The sequence below is a fragment of the Octopus bimaculoides genome, chromosome 18 (genome assembly GCF_046866305.1).
Source record: "Octopus bimaculoides isolate indiv1 chromosome 18, ASM4686630v1, whole genome shotgun sequence".
NCBI classification, from domain to species: Eukaryota; Metazoa; Mollusca; class Cephalopoda; order Octopoda; family Octopodidae; genus Octopus; species Octopus bimaculoides.
In genome coordinates, this window is record NC_142945.1 from 18,593,168 (window position 1) to 18,610,066 (window position 16,899).

The window sequence follows — 16,899 nt, forward strand, 5'->3', positions numbered from 1 at the left end:
TCTCACTATGCCAAAGCTGAAATTGGAGCTTAATGCAGCAGACCTCCAATTTGTCAGATCCTGTCAAATCATCCAACCCATGCCAGCATGGAAGACAGACACTAAATGATGAAATACATGATTTGACAGATCTGACAAACTGGAGGTCTGCTGCATCAAGCTCCAATTTCAGCTTTGGCATAGTTTCTACAACTGGATGTCTTTCCTAAAAACCAAGCACTTTACAGAATGTACGGGGTACTTTTAATGTGGCACTTGCACTAGTAAGGTCACTGAATGGCAAGACAAGCCCTCCCAACCAATTTGTGTGTATGTGTGTGGGGGGATGTGCCAGTTGAGATACATGCCTACCCCATCTGGAAAGAAAGTAATGATGGTGGTGATGAGGTGTCATAGCTGGGTGCCCTCAGAGTACAAAAAGGTGAATATGAGAGAGAATAGGGACAGAAGATTGGGAATGGTGGATGGGCAAGTGCACAAAAATGTAAAAGGAGAGTGACAGGTGGTTAGAGATGGGGATAGATGGGCATATATATATATGTGTGTGTGTGTGTGTGTGTGTGTGTGTGTGTGTGTATATATATATATTTATATATACAAGGGACTTTTTTTAGTTTCTGTCAATCAAATCCACTCACAAGGCTTTGGATAGTCTAGGGTTATATTAGAAGACACTTGCCCATGGTGCCACACAATGGGACTGAACATACACATATTTATATACACACACACACACACACACACACACACACACACGCACATCAAATGAGCTACATTTAACCAAACATTCTGACAAAAAAGAAAATAAAGTGAACACTTGGAATAATTAACTAGATTTAAATATCATATATAAACAAGCCACTCAATGTTCAGAAAGTAGAGCGAAATGGGTACAGACATTAGTTCAAGTCCTTTAACTAACAGCATTTTATATGTTTCTACAATATCTCTTTATAATAACTAGAATGTATAAAGAGCTCGGGGCTGAAGACTGTTATAGCAGTCATTTCTTTTTCTTTTCCCTCAATAAAAGAGTAAAGCTAATGAAATCAAACAACCAGTGCCTATAATCTAATTTCTATGCTAGCTACATATATATTCAAGGTAAGCGATGTGTAATTAATGAAGTAATCTCAAAGCAGTGGCCAGAATGAAAAGCGTAGGCTATTTGAGTAAGATAATCCACTGAATAGAGTCAAGGATTAATTCTACAAGTTGACACCTCCACATAACTGGTTCTCTTTCGCTCTTTCTTACAGTTGCAACTATCTCTCTATATACATATGATAGACTCTCCTGTCGAAGACAATGTATGAGTGTTCAGTGAGAAGACAAAGAAAAAAATGTATACTATTTGTATATAGTCGTAAGCTGGCAATTTGATTCGTCCCTGGTTCAATTTATGTATGTGATGTTGATAAATCACAAAATTGGTGAAATATCAGTATCCATCACTCCTGAATTCAATCGAAGGTGAGCTGTCTCGCCTGTCTATGACATCCAGCTATTTTAACATCTAGCATTATGAGGGAGTCATTCCGCAAGCACTATACCGCAGCAAACAAGCGAACAAACAAAACACATACAATGAGTATGTGTGGTTGATAATGTTTACAAGACTAGTGCTGCTTTTAATTCATTATTGAATACACCCCCACATCACATACACACACATATGTATACGCATACATACGTTTAGCTCTACCTTTATTTTTCAAAAACAAATATAGGCTTTGCATAAGAGCATGCATCCATACATATGTACATACACACATGTACAAATACACAAAGCAATTTTACTCTGTATATCAAACTGTTGCCAAGTTTCATTAGCTTCTGTTTATTTTTCAAGAAAAGTTTTAAATGTTCCAATAAGTTATGCCATTAACAGAGGAAAGAAACATATCAAATAACCTCCAAAACCAGCTGATAGAAAATTAAAACAGCAAAAGCAATTTTCACTTTACACGTTCTCAAATATATCAAGTAGATCAGTTCTGTTTGCTTGCTTACAAACTTTAGTCATGTAGATATCTTTGTGAAAAGGTTTATTTTCAAGAGTGTTTATCACAATGGTTTCTTTTTAGATATCTTGCATGATACTTGAGATTTACACAATAGTGGGTGTTGGAGCAGGGGATAGATTGTTCTGGTTTCCCTACATGCTTCTAGTGATGTAAAGTAAACAAAAGAGTTCTGACTGAGAATCAAAATTGCAGTTGCACACACGATTGTCTAAGAACAGATTGATGCCAAAACAGCACCTGCTATGTATTCCTGCAGCAATAATAATTTAAAATTTTGGTACAAGGCCAGCAATTTCAGGGGAAATGGTAGTGATCAACTAGTACTTATTTTATCGATCCCAAAAAGGATGAAAGGCTAAGTCAACCATAGTATAATTTGAACTCAGAATATGAAGTCAAACGAAATACCACTAAGCATTTTGCCTGGTGTGCTAACAATTCAGCCAGCTTGCTGCCTTTGTATAAAAGTAATAATGCAACAATAGTATCAACAAAGATCTGTAAGAAGTAATCTATATGTGGCTCAAATTATTAGGAGATAATACTGAAATATAGCAATCTTCACTCTACAAAAGAAGGTGCAGTTATTGTCATGTATGTGGATATGAGAATCCTGCAGTTTCATACACATACACACTGAAGTACACACATGACCAATTTCTGAGTGGTTGGCGTTAGGAAGGGCATCCAGCTGTAGAAACTCTGCCAAATCAGACTGGAGCCTGGTGTTGCCATCCGGTTTCACCAGTCCTCAGTCAAATCGTCCAACCCATGCTAGCATGGAAAGCAGACGTTAAACGATGATGATGATGATGATGGAATGCATGAATTACAGATTGAAGATATTTGCAATAGAAACAAATCAAACAAGACATGCTGAGATCAAAAAGAACACTGGTCATTGTGCACTAGGATAATACAGAATCAAGATGTATTCTTCTATATTTTTATGGGTTCAGTCATTTACTGAGGCACTTCTTTCAAGGAATTTCAGTGAATGTCATCAAAACCAATATTTATTTCAGTTTGGAATACATTTTACCAATATCTAATGTTAAACTGCTAACAACACCAGTCTGACACAACATCAGTTTGACACAACACCAGTTTTTACACAAACTATGGATAAATATGGACACAGACAAACACACACACACACCCATAGATATATATATACATACATGTGTATGTGCGTGCATATGTGCTTGTATGCGTGAGAAAATAATAAAAAGAAAATGTATTATTCCCTTTACATTTCAGGTAATTAATTGCAAAGTTCATTATTACAAACAAATCATTTTGAAATACAAAAATATGTATTCAATAACAGATTATTATAATCAAATTGTTTTGAAAATACATTATTACATATGATATGTTATTAAATATGATACAATATCTGGGAACATGTAATAATGTATCTTAAAATAATCTGATTGTGTTAATCTGTTTTTGAAATGATTTAATTACAATAATGTACTTGGAATTAATTAATTGCAGTATAAAAGTAGTAGAACATTTTCTTCTGTTAATTATTATTTTTTCCCTATCTCCCGACTTGAAACAGATAATTTTAATATTTTATATGTATATATCATCATCATCATCATCATAATGTCTGATTTTCTATGCTTGCATAGGTCACACAGAGTTTAATTTGATTTTCTACTGTAGGGTGCCCATACTATCACCAACCCTTGCCTGTTTCTAAGCAAGGTAATATTTCAAAATGGCCAGACATCTTCCCATGGAATACTGGAAATAAACAACACTGCTTGTGTGTGTGTGTGTGTGTGTGTGTGTGTGTGTGTGTTTGTGTCCATGAGAGAGAGAGAGAGAGAGAGAGAGAGATTATATAAATCTACATGTATGTGTGTGGCTTCCGAAGGGGACTAATTTGAAGGAGATTAAATGACAAACTGGTACATGTTGTAGTTTTATTTTTATAGCATCAGTCCTGGTACTTACTGATCAGACTTACTGATACTTAAAAACTAGTTCTATAGAAACTGCATCAAAATTCCTGTTTAGTTTTTCACACATTAACTTGTGTAGGTTGAACTATGTAAAATGTTAGAGAAAGAAACCTAGCTGTTCCTCGCAATACATACCAATATATACATCTAAAACAAATTTGTTTCAGAGGCCCTTAAAATACTGTTGTGAATCTTCAATTTACTATTTTGTTGCATGGATCTCCAAAATCTTATATGGACCCTCAGAGGCCATATGGACCCCAGTTGAGAAACACTGATGTATAATAATATGTGTCTGCATGTATGTGGGTGTGAGCATAATCATATATGTCTACATATATTAGTATATATATTAATCCTTTAGACTCCACCATTGATTTATTGCAATTTTTTAGTTAGATATTTGTTAGTAGAAAATGCAGGACTTCATTTTTAGACAGTAGTCAAGCAGCACAATTATTTCTAATATTGCCCATTGACCATAGAATGTTCTGCAGCAATTTCAAATGATTTAACTATCCAAGACACTCTGGATAATACAAACACTGTCATATAAAAATGTTCATCTCCATTCCATCAGATTTGCCCCAGTGGACTGTTTACTAGTAGTGTATATTATCAGGCTATATACTAATCTAGGTTAGAACTTTCATTGCATATATCAGGCATGGTTGTGTAGTAAGAAGCTTGCTTCCCAATCACATACCCACTTTCACAGGTTCCCTCCATAATTAGAGTACAGCCACATCTTTGTGCAGCTGTCTTCATCCATATGCAACACATGACCATACCAGCAGTCTTCTCTTTTACACACTACAACTGATGCCTCTTATACCCAATTTTTCTTTTAAATCATTTACACAGTCTCACATGTACACTGACATTACCCATCCAGAGGAGAATAAAAGATGATTATCTCCATTTCTATAAATGGCCATCACAGCATCCCACATGTTTGAGCAACTGTTATAAAGGTGAGGAGCTAGCAGAATCGTTAGCACACCAGATAAAATGGTTCGCAGCATTTTGTCAGTCTTTACATTCTGAATTCAAATTCTGCTGAAGTCAACTTTGCCTTTCATCATTTCAGGATCAATAAATATATACCAGTTGAGCACTGGGGGTGATCTAATTGACTTAGCCCCTCCCTTGAAATTGCTAGCCTTGTGCCAAAATTTTAAACTATGATTACTATAGTTCTGCACAAAATACTCAACCTAAGACAAAGAAATATGAACAGAAATAGCTTGACAAAAGCAGGAAAAGATTACGTGGAGATTATGCACTAACATACCTGATCATTCAATAGACAAGATCTAATTACTCTACAGTCTCATTGCCTCACTCTCAGGAACTTAGAAATCTACTTGATCTCAACAGCCTGCTTGTAGAATTAGCTGAGGATCTGGGTGGTACTGAGAAAGATGTATAGTGGTGATGGTAATGATGGTGAGAGAGGTGATGGTGGTGGCACCAGCAGCAGTATTTGTTGTTGTTGTTGTTGCAGCAGCAGGAGTGGTAGTAGCAGCAATAACAACATCACCCTTCTTCAAATTTAATACCAAAATCAAACCACCCAAATTCTAAAAATAAACATCACAAAGAGATAAAATGAGATTTTTTTTTTTTTAATTTGATTGAATATTTGCTGAATTGTTTGTTTGTTGACAGGAGAGCAAAGTTAAAGTTTCATTCATTATTATTTTCAGTTTAACTTTTTTTCATTTCTTTGATTTTAAAAGTAACAGTTACTTGCCACAACCAGGTTTTGCATTTCTTAGATATGACAGTCATAAAGACATAGATTCTCACAAGAAAACTTTTTACTTCAGTTTTAGATCTTCTTTCCTTTGTATTTTGCATACAATGATAATATATCGAACCAGATATGCAAGTGCAGACAAGGTGGTGCAGTTAAGAAGTTTGTCTTGCAACCATGTGGTTTCAGAATCGGTCTTACTGCATAGCACTTTGAGCAAATGTCTTGAATTATAGCTCCAGGCCAACCAATGCCTTGTAAGTGAGTTTGGTAGATGGAAACTAAGTAGAAGTCCATCATATATGTGTGTGGTCAGTTTATGATCCAATAGCTAAGCAGTTTGGCATAAAAAAAAAAAACTGATAAAAAGGTACCAGACTAAGTAGATTTGATTGACTGAATTTTACCCTGGTTGCAGACCAATTATTAAAATAAGTAAAAGAACATGAGAGTAAAAGAAAGAAGATGTGTGTGAGTATTAATCAAAGTATACAGCATTACAGATCCATTTCAGCTGATCTTACCAACTGGTTTCATACTGGATGTTAGATAACCTGAGACCTCCTTCAGTCATGACTGACCATGGGATTGCACCTAGAAAGTTACCCTAGAAAGTGGCACAAGTCCAGGCAAGGTTGTTTATGGAAGACCAGCAGTCGCCCATGCATACCGGTCTCCCCTCTCCACGCCACCAGTGTTATCCAAGAGAAAGGCAAGGCCGATACAACTTGGCACCTGTGATGTCGCAACTCATTTCTACAGCTGAGTGAACTGGAGCAATGTGAAATAAAGCATCTTGCTCAAGAACACAACACGCAGCCCGGTCGGGGATTCGAACTCACAATGTCGCGATTGTAACCTCGACGCTCTAACCACTGAGCCATGCGCCTTCACTATGTTAGATAACCAGCTATTAGATAATAGGATGGTTATCTAACAACACATTCTCTTCAGAGATGACAAGTATGGAAAAAATATTGCAATCATAAACATATTTGGCCCTGTTTTTTACATGGCACTTTAAGTCTTCAAATGCATGCCTATCCATCCCATTCTTGGTTCTCTCTCTCCAGTTTGAACTATCATATTCCAAGAACATAACTAACCCTGATGCTTTTAAACTGGCCATATCCAGCCAAAATACTCTACCCATTTTTATTTTCAAACTGGTCAGATCTAGCCTTTCACACTTACCCTATAGAGTCATTAAAAAAAAACCCATCGGTGAAATCTCAAAGCTATGAAATAATCCATGATTAATTCAAAATGTATGACTGTATAAACATTACATCTGACAGTGTAATCTGAATGCTAAAAGATTAAACCATATAAGGAAAGCAACGAGAGAAATAGACAAGTACTACTAGGAATAAAAAGTGCACTTCACAAGAATGTTAAAAGTAATAATAATCAATTCTATAAATTAACACATTGAATAATTTTGTTTCACACATGTCCATTCATGTAAATGAGGATGGATATAGCAAGGATTCTTTCAACCCAGTAGGATAAAAATTCTTTCACTACTGATACAAATAGAATGAGTCAATACTGGTGGTATTTCAAATATAGAAATATGAGGCACCAAATTAAGTCCTTTAAAGTGTTGAGTCCAACCCTCTACCATCTGTTCCATAGTGAAATAGAATTCAATACAGGTGTCCCAGAATTAATTAACTATCTATTTCAGTGAAATCAAACAGTTTATTTAAAAACTCACTTTTATTTATGTTTATCATACTCTCTTTTACTTGTTTCAGTCATTTGACTGCAGCCATGCTGGAGCACCGCCTTTTAGTTGAGCAAATCGACCCCAGGACTTATTCTTTGGAAGCCTAGTACTTATTCTATCGGTCTCTTTTGCCGAACCGCTAAGTTACGGGGACGTAAACACACCAGCATCGGTTGTCAAGTGATGTTGGGGGGACAAACACAGACACATAAACATATACACACACATACATATATATATATATATATATATATATACATATATACGACGGGCTTCTTTCAGTTTCCGTCTACCAAATCCACTCACAAGGCTTTGGTCGGCCCGAGGCTATAGTAGAAGACACTTGCCCAAGGTGCCACGCAGTGGAACTGAACCCAGAACCATGTGGGTGGTAAGCAAGCTACTTACCACACAGCCACTCCCGCGCTTCCACTTACCACACAGCCACTCCCGCGCCTCATGTTTAATATGTCTTAAAAGTATACAAATTTTTAATTCTGCTAATAATTTTTATAATTTTATTCATAATTTTATTTTCATTCCTGTTGGATCCCACTTATCTGTCCATCATAGCTTTTTTTCAGTTTGGCTACAATCACTTTCTCTACCTCCATCCTCAGGATGGAGCAAATAGTTTAGCTGAACTTAAAGAACAGTTAACAGTGCAGGAGATAACTCCTGAAATGCTTCAAAATATGTTTTGCAATGCTAAGGATAGATTTGAAATTTGCATATGTTGAAAATTTTTGATAAAGTTCTGACGTAAGATTTATAAATTTATTTGTTTTGGTATCATAATTAAGTAATAAACATAAAATTCTATCAGTTTTTTAAAAATTTGCTCAATTTCATTGAAATAGATAATTATCTCTTGGACACCCCGTATAAAACAAAACACAAAATGTTATAGTTCTGAGGAAGTGATAAAGTATCTTAATACTATCTAAATGTACTGAATCTTCACCACTTCCAGCACACCACTCTTTTATTCTTTTACTCTTGTTTCAATCATTTGACTGCAGCCATGCTGGAGCACCACCTTAAAGGGTTTTTAGTTGATGAAATTGACCCCAGGACTTTTTTTTTTAAAGCCTAGTACTTATTTTACTAACCTATTTTGCCAAACAGGGACATAAACACACCAGTATCGGTTGTTAAGTGATGGTATGGAGGACAAACACACACACACACAAATACATATACACACACATATACAAATACACACACACACACACACATACTATGGACTGCTTTCAGTTTCTGTCTACCAAATCCACTCACAAGGCTTTGGTGGGCCTGAGGCTATAGTAGAAGACACTTGCCCAAGGTGCCACACAACAGGACTGAACTCTGAACAATGTGGTTGGGAAGCAAGGTCTGTACCACACAGCTATGCCTGTGTCGCTACATAAGAAAAAAGAATAAAGATTTGATTTATGAATAAACACAAAGTAAAAATCTTAAGAAAATTTCTTCAGCCTCTGGAAGAATTTGAAACTGTTTTACAAATAGTTCATAGCCTGGTATTTAGCTGCTAGGTCACTTTACCTCTGGATATTTAAAAACAGACAGAAATTGATTGGAAAGAATAAAAACAGCCTCATGAATTTGTGCTTTGGTCATTTGCCAAAACTGACCCAGCGATTGACCCAGTGTAGACACTAAACTACTTTGTATTTAGTTGAAAAGAACACTAGCAAAATAATTAAGAGTAATGTCAGTATTAGTAACATTGTGTAGGAATTACAATAAACACAAAATTGCCAATGATATCAGCAACTGAAAAATACAAGGTTGTAGATTTTGGCTTGCATGTAAGAAAAAATAGTTTCTTATGTCTTTAATATAATTAACTAAAGTGAAAAAATCTCTACCAACAACTCTAGTTCTTTTACATCTATCTCTTTGCTTCTATTAATGTGATGCATTACATATGTTTGGAGCAAGAGTTGTTTTTGTTGTTGATGTTTAGCTCTGTGTCAGTTCCAATAAAGAAAACCTAATGATCAAAGCCACAACCATCGTCTTATTTTCAGACAATGTATCCAACACTACACCATCCTATGTGACTTTGTTTCTAAAATGGTATGGTGTGGTGTGAGGGGAATTTGGCTGCTCTTTCTTGTAGGTTGAGCAGCCATGTAGATGCCCCATCATTGCTTTGAAGCAAAGCACATATTTTCAAGCTTGGTAAACTAAGATAAAAACTGTAAGATGTTGCATAGAAACTACATTCAGCAATGAGATAAACCTGAAGTTTAACTCTTACAACTACTAAATGTTGCCACAAGGTAATTTACAAACTGACTATCAACAATTTTATGTTACTTACATTTAAAAAAAATATATATGTGTTGTATTTAACATAATTATACATGCCTACATTGTGACACAACATGGTAAATAAAAACAACATCTTTGATGAGTGAAATAATTTGTATCTTACTTAAAGGCAATAATATAATCGGAGATTAAAAATATTAGACATTAAATTGGATTAGAGAGTTTTATGTCTCAAACAAACATGAGTTCCAAAGTGCCCACACTATTAGTTGTCTAATATATGTATTCTCATGCTAGTGTAAGATGCACTGGTCTTGATCATACCTCCTTTTCTATTCTAGGCACAAGGCCCGAAATTTGGGGGGAGTGGGACAGTCGATTAGATCGCCCCCGGTACACAACTGGTACTTAATTTATCAACCCCGAAAGGATAAAAGGCAAAGTCGACCTCAACGGAATTTGAACTCAGAATGTAAAGACAGACAAAACACCGCTAAGCGTTTCGCCCGGCATGCTAACGTTTCTGCCAGCTCACCACCTTTCTTGATCATGTATCAATCATATTAATGAGGTCTAACCTTCTAAATTCCAACCTGCCTCCTCCAAAGTCTTTTTTAGACTCCTTCTGTCATAAGAACATTCTATTACTCTCTGATAGCACTTTCTCCTCTACTGAACATCCATTACTTGTTAACAGTTGTTTCCCTCATGCATTCACTGTTTAGTGTCTTTGATACTTAATCATTTTACCAAGGAGACTTAAAACTATTTCTCTCTCCCCCGCCCCACTATCTCAAAGCTCATGTTGCATATCAGGTGGACTATACTGAACTTAATTCCTCCTGATCGCAGAAAAATCCTCTATCTTTGTCACTTGTGTTTCTGTGATATTATTGTACACCAAAATTATCATGCACTGTATATTCAGACTGGTGATCTCCTCTTAATTGTTATAGTCACAACATTTCAACTGTTGTACCTTCTTCAGGTGCCTATTGCATTCAGTAACATTATTGAGACAATGGGACAGTGAATATAAGCAGTGACTAAGTGCTGTGCATTAAGTGTAGTAGTTTAGTCAGTGAGCTAAAGATGAGAACAATCAATGTATATAATAATAATAATAATAATAATAATAATAATAATAATAATAATAATAATAATAATAATAATAATGTATATATGAACAATAATGTCTCATCTTAGAAATACAGACAAGGCATCAAAATTCTAACACATATGTTATATAATTTGATAAATGTGGAGAACATCCTTAATTATCAATTTATTGTTGATTTTCTTTTATCTTTTACTTATTTCAGTCTTTGGATTGCAGCCTTATTTTATTGATTACAAGGACATAAACAAACCAACACTGGTTGTCAAGAAATGGTGGTAGTGGGGACAAACACAAACACAAACACACATATATGTTGGGCTTCCACATAGTTTCTGTCAACCAGATTCACTAACAAGGCATTGGCCAGACCAGAATTATAGAAGACACTAAGATACTTGTCCTAGGTACCACACATTGGGACTGAACCTGAAACCATATAGTTGCAAAATGAGCATCTTAATCATACAACTATGCCTGCACTTATAAACAAGTTGCTTTTTTTTGTTGTTGCTGTTTTTTAAATATATTTTTATCAAAAAAATTTTTTTCTTCTTAGCAGCAAGTTTATTCCTTTCTTCATATTGAGTTAAGTGTTATGTAAAAAGCAATGAATAGTATCATTCGGCAAAACACACACACACACACTCTCTCTCTCTCTCTCTCTCTCTCTCTCTCTTATTTGATTCATGAGGGCTGACTCCAAATATAACAAAACTATCATACGCCAAGTCTTGACCATTACCTACTCCAGTTGACAGCCACCAGTCGATAATGGCAATTTTGTACAAACTTTTGTTATGCATTCAAATAATATATTCTTAGCAATCCAATCATCTTTCTGCACGAACTACCTTACGCTGCTGCCAATATCACTTTCACTCAGTAGGTTTTTCACATATCACATTGCATAATGTAAAATATGGAAGACGACTTTCATAAACGGTTGGAAGATTTAATCAGTAATGAAAACTCCAATACTCCCTAATAAAGACTGATATACTTTTACTTGATATTCAGTTGATAAATATTTAATCAAGATCCACACACATATAAATATTTATTCATGCTTATATAGATTACAAGAATCAGTATAGGCAGATCTCTCACAATACAAATTATATGGGTATTGGACAATATCATATACCAAAATATGCAAAAGTATAGCAAATGTTCTACTGATTTTGATGAATATCTTTCCAAATGCTGAATACATATGTATATTTATTTGTTTACTTGTTTGTTTTCATGTCTGTTTCTCCTACCCGCAAGCCAGAATGGATTAGATAAGTATGTTATTGAGGTATTGTTTTATAATTGGAAGCCCTTCTTGATGCTAATGTGTGCCCGTAAGGAATTGCTTATTCCACATGCCTTCAAAGGCATGAAGCCAGCAAACAATTTACTGAGAGAAGTGCCAACAATAACAGAACTTGAATCCTTTAATTTCAGTATAAGCAGGCACAGATGTCAACAAACACACAAACATACACACATGGTGCATGCACCTCCTCCCATATATATATATATATATATATATATATTTTAATATTTCACTTAGGCATAGTGAGACTAATAACCTGGAGTAGAAGTCAATATACATATAGTCTAGAACACAATGTTATATCAGTATAGAGTGGTAATAAAAACAAAGAGATGACACTGAAAAAACCAAATGTTATGTTTTGCCTATGAACCCCTTTGATTCCTATTTTACTTGACAGGAACCCTCATAGCTATTCAGTATCTTAAAAACTCCTTTTATATTTTCATGATTAAATATTATTTGGAATTGTATAGAATTTTTTTTTAATATTTTGTGTATTGAAGAAATATAACCAGTTTATTGCACCTAAATTTTAACAAAATCTTATGTCGACCCTCAAAGGACATATGGAGCCCAGTCGAAAACCACTAAAGCCTTATGATTGGGAAACAAACTTCTTAACTACAGAGCCATGTCTGCACCTCCTAAACTAGACATGCATGCACGCATGCACACATACATACATGCAGAAATACATATATAGAGAATACATATGCTGAACTATTGAGAAATCTGCAGTAACTCCATCCAGATTACAAGTTCAGGTCTATACCTGTAATTATTGAGGCACTGGGATATGTAACACACTGCCTAAATACCAATCCTGAGGAACTAGGCTTTTCAAAACCAGAAAGGAGAAAGCTGATTTGAAGACTACAAATCCAAGCCAGCACTGGAACTGTAAAAAATCTGTAAAACTTTCCAAAAGTTTATCATTTAAATATATATAAACATGTCGAGACATCAAACTATATGCATGAGAATACAGACATAAAACAAAACATACAAATCTGCATATATACATACATATATACAAAAATACCTTGTTGATGTTGAAATTCCATTGAAGGAGCCTTGGATCTAGGTTAGAAACGGCTCTTTCTCTATTGACAAAAAATCTTGAAATAAGACTGAATGACTGACTGACTGACTGACAGACAGACAGACAAATAGACATACATGATGACCGCTCTAAACAATTTGTCAAATATTATCTTCAGACAAAGTCATAACAACTTAATTTTTTTTGGGGGGGGGGGGATTTGTTTGACTTTACTCAAGCAAGTCGATTGGAACTTGTCAGAGATTATACATGATAAATTCTTGTGTAACATAGTAAAGAATTAAAGTTTAATACTCTGAAAAAAAATGTCATTCTTGAAGTAATTCCTCTCAAATGATATAGAAATGATTTTTCTACAGTTTTGGTTATTTTAAAAATAACTAGCAAAATAATTCCCATCACAAGTTTTAAATATTTTTAAGCCACAAATTATTAAATAAACTGAATAAATGATTTATTTCATTTTTCTAGTATTTTTTTTTTTTCTTTTTCAGGTCATATTTTAAAATTCAGCCCTCAGAAGTTTGCTCGGCAGCTAATAATTCAACAAATATCTTACAATCTGACTTCTATTCACTCACAGATCAAGTACCAATATTTTTCCTCAATATTTCCTGTGTTTCTCTAGAAAATTATCAATAATTTTTTTTCCATCATAAAATCATAAAAATGGGTTTCAAAGACCAAAAACATTATTGTATTTTACATTTACAGACTTGACAAGAAACACAACACATAATTACGAGAATTGTTAGCACAAAAATAGCAGGCAATTAAAAATAAATAGATAGAAATAGATTTAGCCTGAAAGCAGCTAACAAGAAAGGGAAATATTATTAAAAAAAAATAAAAATAAAAGCTAAACAACAGTGATTATATATAAAGAAATTGAAAAAGACAAAAAGAATTTGTCCTCAAAGGTAACAAAAATATTGAAGTCCACTTAACTCAATATGAAAAAAAAAATGATAAATTTACAGCTATGAAAAAATATAAATCAACCTTAAATAATAAAAAATCTAAATAATAAAATCTACAAAATAACAGTTTGCTTGGAGGAAAAGGAAAAGGGAAAAAAATCATTTTCGGATAAGTCAGGGCAGCTATTGAGATCTTTTAAAAATGAACACATTATATAAAGATCAAAGGCAGAGAAATCAATACAGCTCATAAAAGCTAAATAATATATATTTTCTATATAAATTTGTGGAATACATTTTGGAATAATCTATATCAAGTGGCAATCATTTTGACAAACAAAAATAAAAAATAAAAATAAAAATAATGCTTTTCTTACATACTTTGTAAGATTAATTAAAAAAAACATACCATGAAAGAATGACTAAAGATGCAAAAACAATAGAATTCAGTATTCTAATAACACTGAATGTTTCAGATCAAAGACCATGGGTAATTTTGTTTTGGTTCTCACATTGAGAATTTCAACACAAGAATTATAAACAAATGTAAACCACAAATTCCGAAGCATTAAACGCAAAAGGATAAAGCTCTTGCCAGTAGCATCATTATGATGAATTTGACTAATGCTTCGGCTGTTTCCGAAGCTAATGATTATCAGTCAATTAGGAGTACCATGAACCAACAGCAACACCGAACGCAATCTTTTACAGCTGTATTAGTCTTAACAAGCCTTTTCGCTTTATTTACTGTAAGCGTTACAGGGGCAATCATTGTGTTTTGTAAGAAGAAAAACACAGTGTTTGCCTTGCAGAAATGTGAACAGGATTCAGATATCGACTGTGAATTGGATGATTTCAACACCGAAATAGAAATCAGTGATGATAGTACGGATGACTATTTGGTTCCAATGTCAAAGCGATCTGCAACTTATCCTAACTTGGAAATTGTTTGCAACAGGAACTACAGACCACATGATAATATTGAAACCATCAAACAAAAAGATACAACTAATGTGTCCAGACACATTCCACGGGCACATACATTTTCATTTGAATGCTATGAATACACTCCGATAAAACTTAGCACTACAAACAAAGACAACAAAAAGAAAGAAGGTGAAAAGCAAGTGATAAAAGTACAGAAAAATCAAAAGTCCAAAACAGTTTATCACCAACTGAAAACTTCAAGTAAAGAGTGCTTGTCACCAGAAAATCCAGGAGATGGAAATGACAGCAAGTGTTTAGGTTATTCTGTGAATAAGGAGAATTGGAAAACTTCACCAGAAAATGATGTAGGCATGGCAGACCCTTTTATAGTTGATAAAGCTATGTTATTACAACAAAGTCAATAAAACCTTGCAAACAATTGTTCTCAGACACACACTCATACTTCAGTGTGTGTGTGTGTATGTGTGTGTGTGTGTATGTGTGTGTGTGTGTATATGTGTGTGTGTGTATGTGTTCGTGCACAGGTATACAGTTCTACTGTTCCTCATAGCCATGCCATCTTTCACGTTGAGAAGAGATCTCTGGAGGTTAAGTCTGAACTCTTACTCTCAGGAACAGCCAATAAATGATGCATATGATGTGAAATGATGCCAAATGTGCCAGTGGATTTCTTCATATCATTTTGAAACAATAAACTCATAGAATACAAAAAGTCAATACAAAATTAAGGTAGTTAAAATTCTACTTAAATACAAATTATTTAGAACATTTTATTTTATTTTTAATTAACAAAATGTTCAAGGAAGAGAGACAAGACACAGAGATGAATGAACAAACATAAAAATTAGAGAAAATTGGATGCAGTCAATAGCCATTACAAGTACAAAATGATAAAAAAAAAAGACCAAAAACAAAACACAGAAACACTAATCATGAAAAGTGAAGCAATTCAAAATAAAGAATAATCAATAATGGAGAAATTTTCCTAGAGAAAATGAAATACTAAAAAAAAAATAAAAAAGAAACAGTTAATTAAGAATTTCATTATGAATTTGCTATTAAAATTTGCAACAGTGTGAAACAATGATCCATTTGATGCTCTGATGAGATATTTTGATGTGAGATTTCATTAAAACCAACAAGGCAGATGGGAACATGTTTAAAGATAGATTAATAAAATAGTATGCAGGTTAACTAATATAGTGAGAAATTTAGAGTTAAGAGCCTGATTTAACAAGAGTTCTATTCATGTTCATGATTTATGATTATTTTATTTTATTTATTTATCTACTCTTTGCTTGCTAAATTGTTTCAATTCAATTTAGTTGTGAGCAACAGTAAATGATAGATGACAAATAGCTGTGTGATTAAAGTACACATGGAAGAAGTAAAGATAACAAAAAATTCCAAACAAAACAAAGCCTCAAAACTGAAGAAGTTGAACAATAATGTGTGTTTTAAATGCAAAGACATTTCAGGAAATGAACCATGTATGAAGTCAGAAGGCTTTGTTAATTATGTCTACAAGAATAATAGGAAAGGTCAACACAATTGCTATAAACAAGGAAGATATAAATGAAAAAAAATAAAATGTAGAATGGTTAATACTCATTGAACTAAATTGATTTTAACGCTTACAACTGAATAACTTTTCCCATAAAACTATATGCTGTTTTTACAACAATGTCTACAATACTGTAGTAGCGATAAACAAAGGAAAACAAGCCAGATTTGAAGTTGATCAAAG

General features: G+C 33.9%; 2 protein-coding genes across 4 annotated transcripts in view; one reads left to right on the forward strand and one right to left on the reverse strand.

The window, feature by feature from the left end:
* LOC106878905 (centrosomal protein of 78 kDa) overlaps positions 1–16,899 on the reverse strand; it is a 244,217-nt gene that overhangs the window by 167,756 nt on the left and 59,562 nt on the right. The gene's annotated exons all lie outside the window — the stretch shown is intronic.
* Positions 1–16,899, forward strand: part of LOC106878906 (ribose-5-phosphate isomerase) — a 206,431-nt gene that overhangs the window by 62,216 nt on the left and 127,316 nt on the right. The window contains exon 2 of one of the 2 annotated variants that reach the window (XM_052974489.2): positions 13,779–15,996. The exons of the other annotated variant lie outside the window; for it this stretch is intronic. Within the exon in view, the coding sequence (XP_052830449.1) occupies positions 14,813–15,556 (744 nt within the window). The 5' untranslated portion in view covers positions 13,779–14,812 and the 3' untranslated portion in view covers positions 15,557–15,996. Of the gene's footprint in view, positions 1–13,778; positions 15,997–16,899 lie in introns of those variants that run through there. 2 annotated transcript variants of the gene reach the window in all.